Below are 20,812 nucleotides of genomic sequence, written 5' to 3'. Positions count from 1 at the left end.
AACATTAATAAATGTCATATTTTCATAGTTAGAGTATAGAAAAATGGTTTTCGCCAATATTAGAGCCGTGTAGACATGAAATAACACTCTAATAGTCACCTCATTCTTTGTTTTCTCCACATTGCGCAAAACCGCACAGGCGACAGCATCGCCGCAGAGACGTAAAAGATGGCTGCCGCTCACTGCATATAGAATGCTAACCCAGCTAACTCGTTATTCTAAACTTAAGAAAGTGTTTCAAACGTAGCAGGGAAGAAAGACAAAGTAAAAAGCCAAAAATGTACCACTTCCACACAGGATGAGAGGGGCCTTTTTTCACTCCATCGTGTTGGACATGCCATGGCTGACTCCATGCACTGTAAGGGTGATGGGATCTAAGGTAATTTCTCATCAATGTAACTGATGATAGAGCGACGGAGCGATGTTCGAACCCCAATGTAGCTGTTTTATGTAATTGTTTGGGTTTTATCACTCAAATATCAATTTTCTATCCAGCTTGTAATCCCTAGGGTGGCACATCATGTAAGGCCGTAGTAATGGCCGTATCGAGACAGACTAATCATCACAGGATACATGCTGCTCCCAGTTAAACCAGTTGACAGACATCATTCATGAAAGCGCTGCTTGTCTCGTCACTCACAGCTTCTTCTTCCAAAGACTGATGGACCACACTGGACTCATACTGAAGATAACTGGCCAAAAAGTCTATGAGATGATTTTTAGGCAAGCTCAAGATGCAGAATCAATGACTCGGCACTATTTGAGAATGAAAGAAAGCCAAAAGTGGGGAGGAAGATGATAAAAGTTATCAGGCTGATTGATGTTAAGGATTTGCGTTTCTGACTGAAGCTCTGATGAACCACAGCTGGTTCATCATCTGGATATCTCGTACGGCTACATCGAAAGCTGCAACAATGAAATGATGGCTAGTGCAGACATCATGCTAGTGTAACCGCTGGTGTTTGACTCTGCGTTGTGATCAAAGAATGACGACGGGCACCGGGTTGCTGCAGTTGCTGCACTTTATTCTCGCCTGATGGAGGATAATAAACATGTTGTAGTCACAATGTGGTTGAGTAACGTGCCCCTCTCACGTGGAAATCATGCATAAAAAGGAAGTAGGGAGGAGTGGCCAAAACGTATATACAGCGGAGGTGTTACACTAATTAGGAGCAGTAGGGGGTACATGGGGACGTTCTCAGCGTTCCACATAAACATGACAACACAAACACATCAGGTATCACTTCAATGAAACAGAAACGTATGTAATTATAACATTAACATATATACAATATTTACAACAACATTATAACCCTGTTACACTAGGTTAGCCTTTGTGATGTGTAGTGAAGCCTGCTTACCTACGTATACACAAGGTGGGCTCATCTGGCTAGAGGCGGATCACAGTGGTATCAAGGCGGTATCGTGTCCATGAGAAGAGAGATTTAGCCAGCGTTTCAGCACCTTTTTGTCAAAAGTGGAGCAAAGAAGTCCTAAACAGGCTCTAGGGACACAAATTACTGTTAGAGCATCATGAACAAGGAACCTTTCATATTGTTTGTTCTCGGCCTGTTCCATATGAAAAGTACTTGAGGGAGTTTGTGTTGTAAATTGCTGTAACATAAATAAGATTGCCTCATTGCTAATCTCTGAAAAGAAGCAATTATCCAAGTGATGCCAGCTTATCACTGCTTTACACGCTAACTAAACATGCGCACCTTTGGACAACATCCACCTTCCGTTGTTTAATCAATCAGCCCAACAACAATCAAAACAAACATCCGAACACTTCATTAGCATTTCCGGAATGAGCATCTTAATATGGAAGCGGCAAACAAACAGGAAAAGTCAATTATTTTATCATTCAGAGATTCCGTTTGGCGGAATAAAGAAGCCACCTGTTGCCACCAAATCCCAAAAAGAGGAAGACGCATCATTACTGTACGTGTTATCTGAGGAATGTCTGCCTGCTATGGAGATTCAGGAAAGGTCATCACGGCAGACGTACACCACATTCCAACATGTACGCTTCCTGTAAACAGCCAAGTGTTTCCTGCGTGGAGGCAGATGTTGGCCCTTTGGCTGACTTACAACCTCCGCCTGCGTCCTGTTGCCCCCCCAGACTGGTGGCCGCGTTTAATGCTGCATTGATTGATATTTGGATACTTGGATGTAAATACTCCACACATGGGTATATTGTCTAGGATATTGGATATTGTTTAGGATACAGTATTGTGAAATATGAGGACACCCCATGGTGAAGCTAACTCTGCGCACAAAAGGATGACAATTTGTACAAACACGCACTCCTGCAGTGTTGCCTATTACAAACACTCCACAAGGTGGCGCTGTTATTAAACCACAAAGTTTGACCTCCATAAGTTGGACTGACTTGAAATTTCTCACACGGCTCAATGTACACTGAGAAATCTCTATATCTATATGACTTGGATATGACTTGCCCCTGAAACGCTTGAACACCCCTCTCTTACACATTGTTTCCAATCACCCCCCCCCACACACTCATAAGGGTTCTGCACATGCTCAGAAACATACATTAGTGGCCGGGAGACTCAACTGCAGAGGGGACCAGGCCTTTATTATGGGAGAGCCTAGAGAGCCTAGCCACTACACGTCTACGACTGGATGTACACAAGCAGTCCTCCCCTATGCTTGAACGTCCAGCGACACGCGGCAACAGAACGCCATCTGCTGCAGTTTCATTACAGGCTTTGCTCGGAGGCTAAGACAATTAAAGCTAATAGAGTGCAAATGTCTGAGCCGGTGCTGCCAACTTTACAATGTCGCTCATATTCCCGTCCATATCCATACGACTTTTTAATGACGGCTAAATCCACAGTCGTAAATGAGCAAGTAGGGGGGTTACCACACCAGGATTGGGCGGAATGCCTGCTTTAATACCCCACTCAAGCACATTACTGTTCATTTGAAATATCTCTCAGGGCTCTTTTCTCGCTTTGAAATCCTTCCTGGATTAAATTTGGAATTACTCCTAACTACTAAATGGGCCGATAATGGCGCCACAATCTCCCATAAGGTGGAATTGAGGAGGATTTCTGTCAGTGATCACTGAGTACATTTGTCTCCTAAAAGCAATCAAGCAAATTATCTGCCAGCAGAAAAAAAAAAAGCTGGGCTAAGCATCTTTAGCCCCCACTGAGGAAAGCAGCCTGCTTCGCACGAGGCATTCAAGTGTTGCGTGTAAAAATGGAAGGTGCTCCTGCTGTTGGATGTCAAGTGGGTGGCACGGACACGGTTGCCCTCCAGGACCAGGGGCCCTTTACGGGAACAATGGTGGGGCTGTTGGGAGGCAGGAGACGGAGTTGAGGGTCACAGGGCCCCTCTTCTCAGGTCTACGCCACTAAATGACAACACATAGGAGAAGCCTCGCTAAAGGAAGGGGGTTTAGGGACCCAAAGGCGGCCCATCCATCATGTGTCACTGCATGCCTTTGGGGACTTCGGTTTAAGACCCCAAAGTGAACAGACGCCAATTGAAGCACTCACTGGGCCGCTAGATTAGGTTAATCAAAAATTACAGCCACAATAACCACAAAAACAATAATAATAACAACAATTTGATGCAATTATTCATCTGATTCGTGTATTGGAGCTGATACATTTGTATATGAAGATATATGAAAATATATACGAATTAAACAAAATGTATTATTACAAATTATTATTATGCTATCATGCTATCATTATTATTATTGTTTTGTTGTTTTATTGCAAATTACTGCCAATAAATAGAATATACACTTAGGGTTGAATCATTTTGAGAGCAAGAGTAATTGAGTAACGATCCAAAACGATTGAATTTCCATCACTTGAAGGCTAACACATTTAATGACCTCCACGTGTATATTTTCCTGGCTATACAGTAAGTCATGTAAAAACATTACAACTTCCCAGGGTGCCTCTCTTCTTTTCCTGAACAGCTTCACACAAAAGGGTGAACATTTGTCAAAACATACAAGCCCACTGTGTTGCCTCGCTATTCTTTTTCTGACAAATAAACTGGACAGTGGCGCCGTTATTAAGCCACCAAAGTTGGACTTGACCCCAACGGTCGTATTGACTTGACCCCAATAGTCCAATTAACTTGAACTTTCTCAGCTCAACGCACGTTACTGCAAAACTCTGATGCAACGTTAGGCTGTACAGCCACAAAGCCGAGTGTACCCATATTGGCTGGTATTCCTCATCCGAGTTCAATACCTGCTTGCTACTTGGCGTGTCCATGCAGAAGCTCTACTAATTGACAACCATTGCATATTGGCAGTTTTTAAATACCCCCAAGACCCTGGTGAGGATAAGCGGCATAGAAAATGGATGGATGGTTATCAAATAGACTAATTATTATTAATAATAATTATTATGATTATTGTTTTACCAAGTAATAAACTGGTTGACAACATTGACAGTAACATCTTTGAGCATCATTAAGGATTTCAGAACACAAGTGCATTGTTTTAAATCCAAAAGTTTCTTTCATTGTACTAAAATTGATGTTAAAATCTCATCTCGCTGTGGCGGACCCAATCTCATCCATTGTTTGGTGCTGTGAGGTGGGTGTCTGGTGACGCCCCTACGAGCATGTCTTCCAAAGCATACCGACCACAACTTACATTTACAGTCCACATTTCACTCTCATTGAAGGACCAAGATGAAAAAGCCTTGTGACGTAATCTGGTAAATCTCCAAACATTCTTCACGTTTTCAACCAAAAATCCTACCAGAAAGCAGCCGCCGCCTTCATGTTGCTGCATGGCTCACCACGATAAGGAAGTTCTCACAATTCAGTGCTATAATAATAATAAAAAAAGATTTCCTGTTTATTGTGTGATAAACAAATGAAAAGATAAGTTATGTTATAGCTACGTCGGGTGGGGACGCTGTTATCGGTTTTATTGTATGAAGAATATAATCAATGGGCATGGGGGGGCGGGGGTCGGACCGAGGCTGATTAGTATTTTCCTGAAGTAACTGTCATGGAGGCCGACTTCAAACGGGATTTAAGCCATATGCTGAAAGAATGGAGCGTAGAGATACAAAAGCAGGAAGCTCATCTTCTCTCATGCAGCCAACTAAGATGTTTCATACACGGCCAGGCCAAATGATCTCACACGTTTGTAGGTTAAATCAAAGGCAAATAAAGTCCAGAAACAAATAAGAGTTATTAGAGCTATTCAAAGTACATATAATGCCATTCTGTTTCATTATGTTTTAAAAACTAAATCAGTTCTGGCGGTGCGAGTTCAGTTTCAGTGCAGATCCAGTAGCTCTGAAGTTGATAACCCGTAACAAGAGAGCTGCTACGGGATTGTGTCTACTAACATTGAAGTGCCAACGGAACGCTGGTTGTGTTGCAGTTACAGATTCCTTTGTTTTGATAAACGTTTCCACAATGAAAGCATCGATCCAATCGTGGCAGCAAATGCAAAAGAAACAAAGCAAAATGGCGTTGTATGTATTCTTTGAAAATAAAAACACTTTTTTGTTTATTTATTTTTGTTTATTTTCCTTTTATTTGACCTACAAATGGGTCAGATCATTTTGTATAACCCTGTGTAATTGACCCTGAATTTATCATTTCTTATTTATTTATTAGGTATTATTATTTGATTGCTTTAAGCATATTTAATGTACAAGGTACTCTCGCAGTTAATTGGGTCCAAGTTTGACTGTGATAAATTTATTTCCTCAAATGGAATATTTTCATAGTTACTAGATCATAGAAAACTGAATATTTTCTAAATACTTTTTTGGCTTTTATTAGAGCTCTAAGGACATGAAATAGCCCCCCTATAGTCACATTAACACTCACATTATTCTTTGTTACAACACATTGCGATGGCCGCTGCTAGCATAGCAAACTGCCCAGCTAACTAGTTAGCCTCCCCATTTTAGTCATTCTTAACATGCAAAAGTGTTTCAAAGTGAAGGAAGAAGGAAAGTAAGAAGCCAAAACTTTACCACTACCACATGGAATGGGAGGAGAACTGTGTTGTATTATGGATGCCATTGTAATCTAGTAATCGAATCTCATGTAACATTACTGATAATAATAGTGCAAAGACAACCATGAAAACAGAGGGCAATGATTACTTCATTCATTTTGGTAATGGTAATGGTAATGGTAATGGTAATGGTAATGGTAATGGTAATGGTTTTATTTCATTTGAACATGCATCAGATTACAATTGAGTGCATCCCATAATCAGTTCCCAGTTCCACATGTCCAAAAGGAGTAGGAAGAAGCAAAGCTTATTAAATCCTACCCCTCCATCTGGTACTTTTACAATCACTAACTGTTACATTTGTTCACTTCCTGCTTTCCATAATACAGTTTAAGGTTTTTTTTTTTTTTTTTTTTTTTTAAATAATGTACCTCGTACCAAAGTACTCTGTGATATGAGCATCCAATGCCATAATGGGTACCATAGTAAGTGTCAATATAGTGATATATATAGCACATCATGACTGGTTCAAGACTCTTCATCCTTGTATTTAGCAAACATCAACTGCTTGTATTGTTTCTTGAATTGGCTCATCGTTGTGCATTGTTTGATTTCCTTACTCAATCCATTCCATAGTTTGATTCCACATACTGAAATGCTACGGCTAGCATAACGTAGTCCTAGCATAGATGTGTTTCAAATTTATTTTTTTTTCAACCAACAACCAACATAAGGGAGCAATGTTTGAACCGTGACTGAAAATGAATCCTCTACTTGGATTCCTGGCCTGTTTGCATTAATTTCAAGGCGTTTCCAACAAAATCAGAAGCCTTCATGCTTCCTCTTCCTCTTCTTCTTATGCCACCCCTCCTACCCCCCCTTTTTGCCAACTCCCAGCCCATGCACGCTTGCACGGAGGGGAGGTGGCTTGACCTGGAGGGTCTATAAGATACATCAGCCACATGACCAGGCAGCCTTATCCGGGGCAAGCAGGACTTACACACACAAAAGGCAGACCTGCCAGCTGACCTTCCAGCACTCACAGCTCCACTGAACTTGGTTGCTCATTTTCTGACACACTGCACACTACACACTACACACTACACACAGACACACACCTCTGTGGGAGAGCTCAGATAAAGACCAGTCTTTGGAGTGGCGTAGTCACACAAATACAACAACACACTCAAAGAGCAGAGCAAACAACTTGCTTTCTTTCTTGCTCTCTCACCCTCTATCTCTCTCTTCCCTCCCATCCACACACACACACACACACACACACACCAGTACAGTATATCAGCGAGCGACTAGCGGCGAGCCAGAGGGGAGTGCAGAAATGAATGTGAAGATCCTGACGCTGGTGATTGTGCTCCTGGTGTCTCTGCTGTGTTCTGCCAGTGCTGGTGAGTAGAAGCCAAGAGGCGCCACTCGTGCGCCTTCTTCTTCATCTATTTCTCTGCTTGTTTGTGCTTGTGCGGTGCTCCATGTTGATGTGCGTGTGTGGTTGATGAGTTACCAGCATGTGTGGGCTCTCCAAAGGCAGCAGGAACAGGAGCACCTGGCTGGGTCCAGTACTGCACTGCAGTGCTTCCACAACTTGAATGTGTTGTCCTGGCTTCTCGTGCCACCTTGTGTCAAGCAATGCTTGAAATGGGATTATTGACGCACGGATGCACTGTTATGAAATGTGACGCCGTGCATGGGCACATGTTCCACCATCCTGGGAGTGAATCTCATTCATTTGTGACGGAATGATGATTATTACATTGATTGTGCAGCCGTGGCGATGGGAAGGATAATTGTTGTATGCTCAGGTTGAGGAGGATTCACTCCCATCCCGGATGGATGCATGGAAGCCTTGTCACAGTACATCCCCGTAAAGTGCTGCTATAGCCATTGTTGGACTACATATGGATGATGCACACATAATAGTCCCCGGAAGGGTGGCTTCTTTGGGGGACCAAGCCTGCAGATGCGATGCAGGTAACACTGTCTTGTGAAAAAACAACACTTGGGCCTTGTGTAAATGTCTGAGCCATTCTTTGGGATTATCACCTAGCTCACAGTTGCCGGTAGCACACACACACACACACACACACACACACACGCAGGCAGAAGCAAGCATTGAAAGATTCTATAGGAGATGTGATTGAGTCCACATGTCAGCACTACTAGCAATGGAGCCTGGCTGTCCGTTGTGTTGTGTTGTTGTGTTGTTGTGTTGTTGTGTATCCATCCTCCAGAACAGCAGCAGTTCCCATGCTGCCGTTCAGTGACACACATGCGCTATTTTTGTACACAAAATGGGAAGCAATTATCTAGCATCACGGCCAGTGTCATTTTTCGCACCCCTGCGTGTGGCGAAGCATGTTCAGCACCAGCAGCAACGACGACGACAACGGGAGGGGGGGGAAACGACAAGGCAGTCGTGCCCCTGGGCTTTTTAAAGGGAGCTTATCCCTCTTAGTGTTTGTTCCAGTCATGCCGCTTATGTGCCTCTATACCCACCCACCCCCCGCACTGTATAGTATCCAAGCAAGGGAGAGGGGGCGAAAAAAGGGATGAAGGGAGGCAAGTGTGTTGCGGCGGTGGTGATGGGTGTGGGGATGGATGCTAGCTGGAGTGCGTCTGCTAAGCACAAGCAGCATGCGCCGTCGCGGGAAGGTGTCGGAAGAGGCTCTGCATGTAGGCAGTGGGTGTGAAGCCTTTTTATCTTCAGACAAACGCTCTTCCGACTCGCCGGGCATCTGTCTCGGGCATGTGCGTCTGGGAAATATGGAAGACGAGGAGCGAGACTGCCTGTAAGGGGCAGAACGCTGGCGTGAGACTGTCGTGGTAATGGTTTGGTTTATTTTCAACATGCATAGCAAAATGACATGCTTTCCATTCAACATGTGCGAAAAGGAGCAGGAAGAAGCAGAGCTTATTTAATTCTACTGCATGTCTCCTTGATTCTGTTCACATCCTGTTTAACATTTCACCAGTTTCACCAGGTTAAAGGTTAGTTGGGATGGGGCTTTGTAAAGAAACGCTATGCTAGCACCTGACTAAAAGCTAATTTTACATGTGGTTCCGACAGCGATATCAACATGTTGGACGATAATCCACACTCTTTATTGCTAACAGTTAAAAATCTATTCAAGTCAATGCAATGAAGTGTTTCCTGTAGTAACCTAGCGCGTGGTACACAAGGGGAAATAAACGCTCAAAGTAGCACTCCTTAAACCTTAATAGCTGAGGCTATAGACAGCCTCCTCATGTTGTTTTTTTCACTTCATAAGATGGAGGAGCTGAATTTGAAGTATAACAAGCGGTCAGCATCCAGCAGCTTTATCTATCTCTGCATGCGCTTTAAAATGATGCGATTCAGCTGGTTTGTAGTTAGATTTCTTGTTTACAATAAAATCATCAGCAATACTGGCTGAGCCGCTTGCTCCATTGCAACATTGGTTCTGTTACTGCTTGTGACATGGGCAATTGGACATCGGACAATATTCGTATTTGAGGTGGTGCAAAGTAAATGGTAAAATAGATACACATGCTAAAAAATGTAAGGGCCCATTTTGATATTTCTAACTTTGTAAACAGGCTATACACAGTCCAATGTAGATATGCTAGGAAGTTAATTCAACGCTTTTATTAATAGTATTTATAGTTTATTTTGCTGTTTGCTGTCTTATTTTTTTGTTTAATTGGATTTTTAAGATGTGTCAAGTCAATTAAAAAGATCCAAAACAGCTGCAGGCCATATATAGCCCCCTGGCCACACATTGGACACCCCTACTTTCAGTAATGTATCACAGTAGCTGTGTCAAAGACAACAACAGGTTTCCCTTTGCTGTAGAAACGTTCTAAGCCCAAACGCTCCAAAGCTGAGCTCCATGGTTTGCATTTTAGGCTCCAAAATGCTGTTGCCAGGTAAACTAGGGAATGGTCCCTTAGCGCAACAAGCAAAGCGGCGTGTAAAATCCAACATGGGTACACTAAAAAAGAGCTGTGTCCTTCTTTGTGTAATACTGCCATGCTCGAGCGGCGCACTTCAATTACCCATCCTTGAAAAGCACTCTGGCTCAAGAGTGGGCTCCAGCTTTAGACATGTGGTATCCATAATTCATCCCGAGGCCGATCACTCTTTCTCCCTCTGACTCTGAAGACGTAAACAGTCCCTGCTAGCGTCCGTCACAGTCAAGCATGCGCCATTTCTCTCCACCCCTAGCATAAAAACAATGGCAGCATCGTTCTTCTACCTGGCTTAAACAGGTGAGCTAGTCACCACGCACGGTAGTCGGCGTGCATGACAGTCGCTGTGCATGACAGTCGCCGTGCACGAGGCCCTGATGTGTGCTTCTTTATCTGTTGGAGAAATCCGCTGCCTGGAAAGCGGGTGCTATCATGCGAGCTGTCAGCACTGCTATTATTGCGTATAAAACTTTGATGTATTGTTGTGGCTGGCTGCACGCATACGCACCGCACCGCACCGCACCGCACTGCACAATGCTCAACCGAGTGTTACGGGTCAAAGTAGAGCCAAAAAGACGCAGCGCTAAGTAACCAAGGTGGCCGGCAAACACCGCCTAGTCGGGCCTGATTGGTGATTGTAAATCATTATGCTGAGCGCTCTAATGCAAAGAAGGTGTTTGTGCCGTTTGGATGCGATTACGGTGAGCATGTGGAGAGAACAAAAGCACATAAACTTTTCCAGATGTCCAGGAATATCTTAATAAGTCTTGTATGGAAAAGGGTGGGGGGTCTGTGGGAATGTTAGCATGGGATTATCAGGGGGAAATTAAAAAGCCGTTTTTATTTTAGCACTAGTTCTGACACTAACACCGCCCAATGTAAAAAATGATGGGAGCTGGTAAATACATTATATCATAAGTGTTTTGTAATTATTACATACTGTATGTGGTAAATGACTTATGGATAATTTGTTGCCAAGCCCTGTTGGTTGTACTGAACATATGTTCTTGATGTTTTTCAATCTTATTCAAATTTTACACACACATATTGGTGTGTGACAAATTTCAAATTTTTTACAAATTTTGTAGAGTGTATATGAGAAATTTCAAGTCAATCCAATTGATGAGTATTAATAACAGCACCACCATATGGTGTATTTGTCATCAACATAATAGCACAGGCAACATAGTCATTTGCCATATTTTCAGCGGTATATATTTCTGCCGCGGTGCAGGAGTACATGGTCGTAGACAACAATGCATTCCACACATGGTGGTTGTTTATGGCCTAGTATAAGCAGCATAGAGATTCATCAACAAAACTGCCAGTTTATACAATATTATGTACGGTTTGGCTCAAGTCAGACGGGAAAAATGTCACATCAAAATGAAGCTATGGATGCGTGTAGAAATCTGAAGTAATATTAGAAACACACCGAATTTGAAAGTGATCCAAATAAAACTGATCTCTACAGCTGCTGACACAATGTACTATTGTGTACTATTAATGTACTATCTACAATATCATTAAAAAGCATTGCTATCTTTGTTATTATAATTGTTTGCGCTTGGTCGGAGGGGCTAACAATCGCGTGCCTCCAGCCGTATGCCCCATTGTGGGCTTCATACCCAATGGGATGTTTGGAAGAAGTATAATGTATAATATGGTATAATATGGTATAATATGGTATAATATGGTATAATATGGTATAATATGGTATAATATGGTATAATATGGTGTAATATGGTATAATATGGTATAATATGGCCTGACAGAGCTTGGTGAATGGCACAACTGCTCTGAAGCGATCAGCAGTTAAGGGAGAAGAACCATTCTCTTCATTTAGTAGGGATATATAAGAGTAACCTTTGGCTGGTGCTGCTCAAGACTTTGGCATATGTGAGAGCCGAGCTGCCGTAATGCGATTCAGAACCACCTTTGAATGAATAAATCTACTCACTTAGATGGTCCCTGGAGAGCAGATGCAGTGGAGGAAGGAAAAAAGAGCAAAGGCAAGTAAAGAGAAAGACAGAAGGACTTGAACATAAAGAAAGGAGCACTGGGAGCCTGGAGCTTGTCTGATTGAAATATGGCACAGCTGCATTTTGCCAGTGGGGAGACCAAACTGGCCAGACCCTTAAAACTGGAAGGGCATAACCTGGAGGGGAGGGGGGGGTGTCCTGGCTAAACAGACCTCATGTGATCATCAGACCCTTTTCTTTAGGACCCCCTTACATGTTAATTAGAGCCAGACCCCCCCCCCCCCCCCTTTCCCTTAAAGGACCATGCAACAATGAGAAGGTTTTTCCCGAGCCTTATACGTTTATAGAAGTAGTCCTGCTGGATCCAATTTCTGATCAAGATCTGAGCTGACACGTTTATGAACAAGAGCACAGCATGAATATTTGCTCTTTAGGAACACAGGTGCATGCTTAATTTAAAGACTGCTCAAGAGTGGCATATCAAGTGTGTCTTAGGCTGGCCACAATAAAAGGCCACTCCAAAAGTACCTGCTGTGGCCACCATTTGCCTGAAATGACATACGTATACCCTGATAGAGCATCCCAAACAAGCTCGGTGGGGAAATGTCCGCTAAGCTATGCTGGCCATGCAAGCACTGGAATGGAATTGTGTACGGATCCTCTGTGCATTCACAATGCCATCAGTACCTTCAAATGCAAATTCAGGTGTTGTGGAAGTGGAGGGGCCAATGGTGGCAGTGGGGTGGTGGTACGGGCAGGCGTGTATATTATGGACAACATATATGTATATGTATATATATATATATATTATGGACAACATATATGTATATGTATATATATATATATATTATGGACAACATATATGTATATGTATATATATATATTATGGACAACATATATGTATATGTATATATATATATATTATGGACAACATATATGTATATATATATATATTATGGACAACATATATGTATATGTATATATATATATATTATGGACAACATATATGTATATGTATATATGTATATTATGGACAACATATATGTATATATATATATTATGGACAACATATATGTATATGTATATATATATTATGGACAACATATATGTATATGTATATATATATATTATGGACAACATATATGTATATGTATATATATATATTATGGACAACAAACACAGGTGCATGTTATTGATGGTATTTTGAAGATAGCGAGCATGTTTGGGACGTATACGGTATTTGAGGCAACAGATGCTGACTGTGGGTTATCGGACACCCCCGGACCCCCCCAATACAGTGGCCTGTGAGGTCAACCATGACTAATAAATGCTTACTAACACAGATTTAGAGCGAATATTTGAGCGAAATAAGCCTTTTGTGTACATGGGAAAACATTTTGGGTCTTTGGAGGTCAGCTGATGGAAAATGGGGGTAAAAACAAGTGTTTATTTTTCTTAAATGTTGGAAAAGAACTATCCATCCATTCATTGTCTATACCGCCTATCCTAATTAGGGTCACAGGGGTATGCTGGAGCCTACCCCAGCTGACAAAGCTGGAAAAGAACTATATGTATTTTCAGTATCAACTAGATAGTCAGCTAGAATAACATGTTATATTATTATACTATATTATATTATCAACAAGTAAAACAAGTTTGTCTTTTCAATACATAAAAAATGGCAAAGGTACAATTTGGAAACGCTGCTCATTTCAATGTGGCACAAACTCTGGTACGAGAGCACCGTGAAGGGGAAATCAGTGAAAGATAAACTGGCGATACTGGCTTGTTATTTTACCGTAGGTTGGTTAGCTGTGTGCTTGGTCCTGAGGTGATATTAGATCTGAGCGTTTAAAGGAAGACTTTACTCCTCGACTCAACCGCATATTTCAAATCTGAAGGAGGAACTATAAAAAGTAAATAGATAAAAATAAACTATAAGTAATTCCAGACTGGGGCTGCACGGATGATGAGTGGTGAACCCCGCGACCCTGGTGAGGATAAGCGGTAGAAAATGAAGGAATGAATAATTCCAGACTGGACTGTGGATCACGTCATGACTGATATCATTAATCGGCAAAAGAAGCTGATACCGAACAGATATGTCATTTTAATGCATGCGTCCTATGATAATATTAGGCATTCCTAGTAAAACGGCATGAAGAAATGACAAATATGCAAGAGCTGTTGGACATGCCGTCTCGCTCTGTGTGACAATAGCGCTCTTTAAAAGTATATTTTACAAGCTTTTGGTGAAATCTCGCATATGTTCTTTAGTGCGCCTGTAACACCAGTATGAACACCAACCTCGCGTACAAAGCCGCAAAGCCGTGTTGTTGTTCGTGCTTAGTGTCGGGACTACAATGAAGATGCCAGTAAAGAATGGAAGACGTGACTCGTGTAGTGGGATTTAGTTTGTTCCCATTATGACGCCCCCTCGGGGATACTGGGCACCTTAGGCAGCATGTTTCCATCACTGCGCTATTGTGGTTTCAAACTGTCATGTTGGCAGCGTTCTCACTATGAATGAAAGGTTTGGAAATTACAACTCCTGCTTCCTACACAACTGCACCCCCCTTCTCCCCAGTCCTCCCCTCTTCCCGCCCCCAACATAGAAATCAGTCGCCGAAGGATTAAAATCATAAATAATTCATCTCCCTCCTTCCATTGTTTCATTGCTGTTCGCTTATTTTGCACATTTATAATCTTGTCAAATGTCAGATGGCTGCCACTGAATAATAGTGGGTGCTCGCCGAGATGCACAGGTGTTTCCCTGGATCACTACCGGGCCCCTTTCCAGTGCAAGGGAGAGGTCTTCCTTGCACCAGATGTTTATAAAATTAGCAGAACAATTCATAAACATTTATCCGCATAATGGAAACAGTTTATCTAAGGTGGTTCACTGAAGTCATCTTCCATGCCCATCATTCATTCATTGGCATTCATTTGCTGGGGTCTTGGGGGAACTGGAGCCTATCCCAGCTGACTTTGGGTGTCAGTCAACCACGTAGTACCAATCCTATCGACCGAGACTACTGCCATATTTAGTACTTGGTAACACTGCCACCAAGTACATGCAGGTACTCCACATTCCTCCCTCCATGTTGCATTCAGGCTACGTGTCCAAGCCGAGAAGTCACTCACGGGGCTAAGAGGCAACACCATGACGCAACATAGCTGTTATTTCCTGTCATCACATATACAATGCAAGGCTCCTCCATGGAGACATTTTGCTCCTGTTTTTCTTCCACCGTTGGAGAAGGCAGGTTCACAACAAAGGGGGAGCTAGGAAGGTGATGATGATGATGATGATGATGATGACACAGGAGATGAGAGGGAGAGGGCGGAGGCGTTCTGTGCCCTTGACTTGCCATCTTTAAAGGACGCTGGCCTCTCAGATACTGTTAGAAATAAAGGATGCGGTAGGAATCCACTTCTGGACATGAAGGTCTAATCCACACTGAGGTAGCGTGTGGAGATAATGACGGGACGGCAAGGTAACTGTTTCTACATCTTCCACATACAAAATAAGAAAGTATACTTAAGTGTCAAGGGTACAAAAAGCAAGCGACTGGACCCCTAAAAAGTACAAAAGGTGCTTTTTGACCTTCCCCAGGAAACAGGAACCTTCGGAAGACTGATGTGTGTTCGATTGCAGGGTCTAAATTTAGCTCCAGGGTAATACAACTACCCTCCAAAATGTCCCTGATTGGGAAATAGTGCTTTGGAGCGAGGGTAGGCATTGTGTTTGACCTGCAACAGTCCACTTGGGATTGTTTTGATTCAAGACATCCTTTCATGACCACAAAGCCTTGAAGGAGCAGCCCATGACAAACAAACAAAAAGTCCGATAGGCTGATATATCCACTTAGTTGACAAAACTGCCGAGCCCAGTACTGGGGACAGCTGGATTGCATCTGGGTTGTCACTCCGCCAATTACTACGTGATGCCGTCATCTATCAATAAACACAGCAAGACATCCACCTAAGCAGAAGGACATCAGCTAAAAGCTCAACAAAACCAAAAGCACTTCAACGTCATTCGTCATCTGCTAAACCTCACGGAACCAGAATATACCCAGCAGCATAAATACATACAATTTCTCATCTACAGTAACCACCGAATGGTGGCTCCCCGGGTTCGATACCAAGATGATCCATGCAGACTTTGTAGATGCAAGTTTATTTGAGGAAAGGCAGGACTACTGTAGTGGTTCTGACCACATCAAGAACTGGACCATCGTCACGTTAATTGTGTCATTGTTGTGGGAAAGCTTTGCTTCCAGGTACTTTTTGGCCGCCTTCACACTTGTCATGTTTGTTTCGGTTAAAACCAAACATGGACCGGTGTTACGCCCCGCTCTTTAAAAGTACATTTTAGACCAGGGGTGGGCAAACTTTTTGACTCGCGGGCCGCATTGATATGACAAAATTTACGAGGGGGGGGGGGCAGACTATATATTTTACACGTAACAGTCCACCTGGTATTATTGTATCTGTAAAATTGTCATGCGATCTGCTATTATTATTTATTATTTTATATTTATATTTAAATATTTTAAAAATAATAAAATATTATAATAATTACAATAAAATTTAAATAATAATTATAATATTATTATTATGTAAAATATGCAAATATAACAACAATATTATATATAATTAATATAATAATTAGCATTAATATAATAATTATAATAATCATAATAGTTCTAATAATAATTATAATAATCTAATAATAATAATAATAATAATTATTATTATTATGTGCTTGTGTCCCTTTTTTCAGGAGCACTTTGTAAACAACAGACCATGTCAAAAAACGAAATTGATAAAACCATCAAAAGGTTGGCTCAGGCCATGATGCCAGGTTGTATGTTGAGTTTAAATGAAATACTTTGGAAAGATTGGGTGGGCCGTATTCAAACACTTGGCGGGCCGGATGTGGCCCCCGGGCCGTAGTTTGCCCACCCCTGTTTTAGACGCTTTCTGTGAAATCTAAGCTGGTGAATATAGTAGAAGATGAAAATAACATACATAGTCAACCAGGCTGATGACATTTTAGTTTGGAATATTTGAGTTACGAATGCTGCCCGATCTATTCCTGACTTGGTATGTTCTTTGCTCCACAGGCTTTGGTACCACAACAATAATATCAGTGTTAACGCTAAGCGAACTGCATCTGATCTTTTTGATCTGAACTGATCTTTTTTTGTGTGTTGCTGCATATTTGAGTTCAGGAAAGCTATGAAGAGTTACTTGAGAGCCCGAGTGTCCGAACCCCCCAACCCGCAGTAACCTTGTAGCCACAACTTCACCCCTTCAACTACGAGTGTGACTGCGAATAAAGCGACAGGCAGTGGAGTCGCGAGGGGAGTCGGGGGCTTCATTAGCCGGCTCAGTGCTGCTGCCGGCGGCCCTTTGAACTGGCAGTGCTCTGATCATAGCCAAGCACGCCGTCTCACACCTCATCATTTCATACGCTCGCTAATTCAGTCCGACTCAAAAAAAAAAGGGGGCACTTGCAGAAAGTAGCGGGCGGCCGCTTGTTTTTAATCTTCTCTGAACAGTCAGTGAGAATCGGGAGAAACTTTTTAGGCACTTTGCTTTCCTAATAAGACAAAGGCGGCCTTGAGCTGGGGCCACAAGCGATGCATTATGGCCGTGCAACAATGCTGCATATCAAACAGCCCTCAGCCCAAATCAAAGCAAAACAAGCCTCCTTGAGGCAGAGGAGGATGTTCAACATCACGGATCAGATGATCGTACATTCAGACCGAAGACGCTATGAATGCAGAACATGGATGAGCGTCATTGTTTTTGCTCCAGCCTTCACGGTGGCTGCCATGGTAACGTGGTCTGAAAGTCAGCAATCGGTACCACTTCCTGCCAGGGCCCAGAAATACTCAGGATGCAGCATATCTGACACTAAATCTGGACTTGCGAAGGTCCCATACGTACGGGATGAATGAGTACGGCGAGGCTATCAGGGATCAATGAATCCCACCATGTGATGCTGCGACAGCCGCTCCAGCTTCCAAAAGGCCAAGAGAATGTTTGGATTGTTCTCGCACAATTAACACATCACCCCGGCTAAATAATCCCTGTGATCCTCTAATGTGCTTACGCCGTGGCGAGCATCCCTGCTCCGTCTGGCTTGGCTGTGGTTACAGCACACGTCTTTGGATTGGTCAGCCGCTCATCTCCTTTTAGTGAATGAAGGAGGAGACGACACAGGATGAAGACGCCGTGTTGCCTCCTCCGACGTCATGGCAATAACCATGGCTACACCCTCCAGGGAACTCATGCTTCCTCTCCCCAGCTAGGGCAAATCGTGTTTTGCTTACCCAGAAGGTTTGCTCATCGCCATGAGATCCAGGATCCGGCCAAGGGGAAATGATGCACGTGTCAAACGCATAATGTTGTTTAGTCAATGCGGAGAGACAAGCATTCAAGCTTTGTGTTAAAAATAGATGATGATGATGATGCTGGTTTTTAACCAATCAAATAACACATGCATCTCATTCAGCACCGATGAGGCATTACTTTTCTCACTTCCAACTCTTTCATTGCAAAATACTGGACTCTTATTGCAAGGAGTTGATATTATTGTTATTGCAAGCTTCATATTGTAGAGCAAGGTTCATTCATTCTGTCATTTTCTACCGCTTATCCTCACAAGGGTCGCGGGGGGTGCTAGAGCCTATCCCAGCTGTGTTTGGGCGAGGTACACCCTGGACTGGTGGCCAGCCATTCACAGGGCACATATAGACAAACAACCATTCACACTCACATTCATACCTATGGACAATTTGGAGTGGCCAATTAACCTAGCATGTTTTTGGAATGTGGGAGGAAACCGGAGTACCCGGAGAAAACCCACGCATGCACGGGGAGAACATGCAAACTCCACACAGAGATGGCCGAGGGTGGAATTGAACCCTGGTCTCCTAGCTGTGCGCTAACCACTAGACGACCGTGCCGCCCCTAGACAAGGTTATTGAACCAAATTGCTCCAGACGAAGGTCCTTTGAGTCGGGTGGTTTTAAAGTGACAACGAAAAACGTTAATCTTGCTATTTCCACTGTGAAAAATAACATTGTTAGAGTATTGAAATATTTAGCATTATTAAAAGTTTCCGCCACTTCTAATGGGTCTGGAGGAGGCAGAGGAAGTGGAAGCGTCTACACTTGACATTCCTTGTCATTATGCTCCAGTTGGCTGTGAAGTTCTGATGTCCATCCATTTATTTTCTATGCCACTTATCCTCACTCGGGTCGTGGATGGCGAGAGGCAGGTACACCTTCAAACAGTTGCCAGCCAATCATAGGAATTTCTGTTGTTTATTATATATTTTTTACATTATGCCCGCTTTTCCTGGAACACTCAAGGAGACATAGTACGTGACTTTATCAGAGGTATCAGCAAACTTAGTGGGACAAATGTTTCAATACTGCCCCCCCGCAGACAGCAATGAAAAGTCCAAAACCTACAAGACATTGGAGCGTGATGGCAGTAAGCCAGGCTAGTGCAGAGGTAAGTCTTAACTGATGCACTACCTCAGTGGCTAATGTGACATCAGTTGAGGCTATGAGTTGAGGCAATAAAGCATAGCTTTCTCCCCACAACACAATATTAGGGAACGTTGTTATTGTTATGTATATTTGTATGTTAAATTATGGATTGGTGTCACTTGTCTTTCTAGCCTAGCTTGACTTGTCAATTGAGAATATGTCACTTTCTTGGCTTTGCTCTGAGCTCATGGCTGCATGTGTTTGAATCTGGCGCCCGCAACGTGTTGTGGTCATGACACCAAACCAAGATGGCGTCAGTTCATAAAACTTGCTGGGGGGAGCATGGCCAATTACCGCTTCATTTCACTCATTATACTCATTATTATCCATGACAGCAGGACGTCGGAAATGTGGTCATAAAAAATGCTACTCAAACAGAAGCACATTTTTGTTTATAAAACACTAAAAACACAAGAAAACTATCCTCCATATGGGACAGTATGTGACCGTCCACAGCATCAATTCAGTTTTTAAGGATCTTCCATCAGTGGTTCTCAACCTTTACTTACATTATTATTATTTATTTAAATTATTTGGGCAATTTACTGTTCACGCTGCACTTTACATTATGTTGTTCATATTTGGTGTCTATTCTATCTATTTATTCTCCACATTATTATTATTATTATTATTATTTATTATTACTTATCTTTTGTGTCTGTTATTATATGGGAGCCAGGCAACGACATTTCGTTGGCAATTTCACTACTGTGTTTTTGTGCAATGACAATAAAGGGAGTCTATCTATCTATCTAACTGGTTTGGCTGTGGGACCCACTAGCACCCTTCAATGATAACTGCAGATTTTGGGTTCCTAAACTTCAAAGCTGAGTTACGCATTGTTTGAAAGTGTTGCAAAAGCATTGTGGAATTTTGCATTTGTGCCGCTTGTGGAATTGAAAATCTTTGCTTTGTCAACGTTGACGTGCTAACATTCATCAGCTAGCACCAAATGCCTGGAAAGTTGCACTGTTTTTATCATTCTCAGGGATCCCTGATAAGGACAAATTCTAGAACTTATGGCGTTTGTTTGCGTCTGTACCATCGGTTGGCGAGGTGTCAGATAAGCACAACCGAGAGATGAAACGCTCCACCAGCAGCACAGCCAGCGATGAGCCAGATGGGTAAACAAACAGGTAAAAGATGCGAGAGGAGAGGCAATCAATTATAGAATATCGAACCTAAGCGTGGATTAAATGTCGGGGGAGGGCGGGACGTAAGCTCTGAACACAGCGCGTCTGTGTGCTCTCACCGCCATTGTTCCCTTGTGTAAGTTAATCTCCTCTGCTCTAATGACAGAAAAATGCGTTGTT

General features: G+C 42.6%; 1 protein-coding gene across 1 annotated transcript in view; it reads left to right on the top strand.

Annotated features, from left to right (window-relative positions):
- Positions 1 to 7,110: 7,110 nt before the first annotated feature.
- The window catches only part of apln (apelin), a 29,482-nt gene continuing 15,780 nt past the window's right edge, over positions 7,111 to 20,812 (top strand). The window contains exon 1 of the mRNA XM_058075930.2: positions 7,111 to 7,386. Within this exon, the coding sequence (XP_057931913.2) occupies positions 7,320 to 7,386 (67 nt within the window). The 5' untranslated portion in view covers positions 7,111 to 7,319. The remainder of the gene's footprint in view (positions 7,387 to 20,812) is intronic.

This window comes from Doryrhamphus excisus, linkage group LG23 (genome assembly GCF_037039965.1).
Source record: "Doryrhamphus excisus strain RoL-2023G ecotype Guam linkage group LG23, RoL_Dexc_Guam_v1.1, whole genome shotgun sequence".
NCBI classification, from domain to species: domain Eukaryota; kingdom Metazoa; phylum Chordata; class Actinopteri; order Syngnathiformes; family Syngnathidae; genus Doryrhamphus; species Doryrhamphus excisus.
The sequence above is the reverse complement of the archived record's forward strand: the minus strand, read 5'-3'. Positions and strand labels throughout refer to the sequence as shown.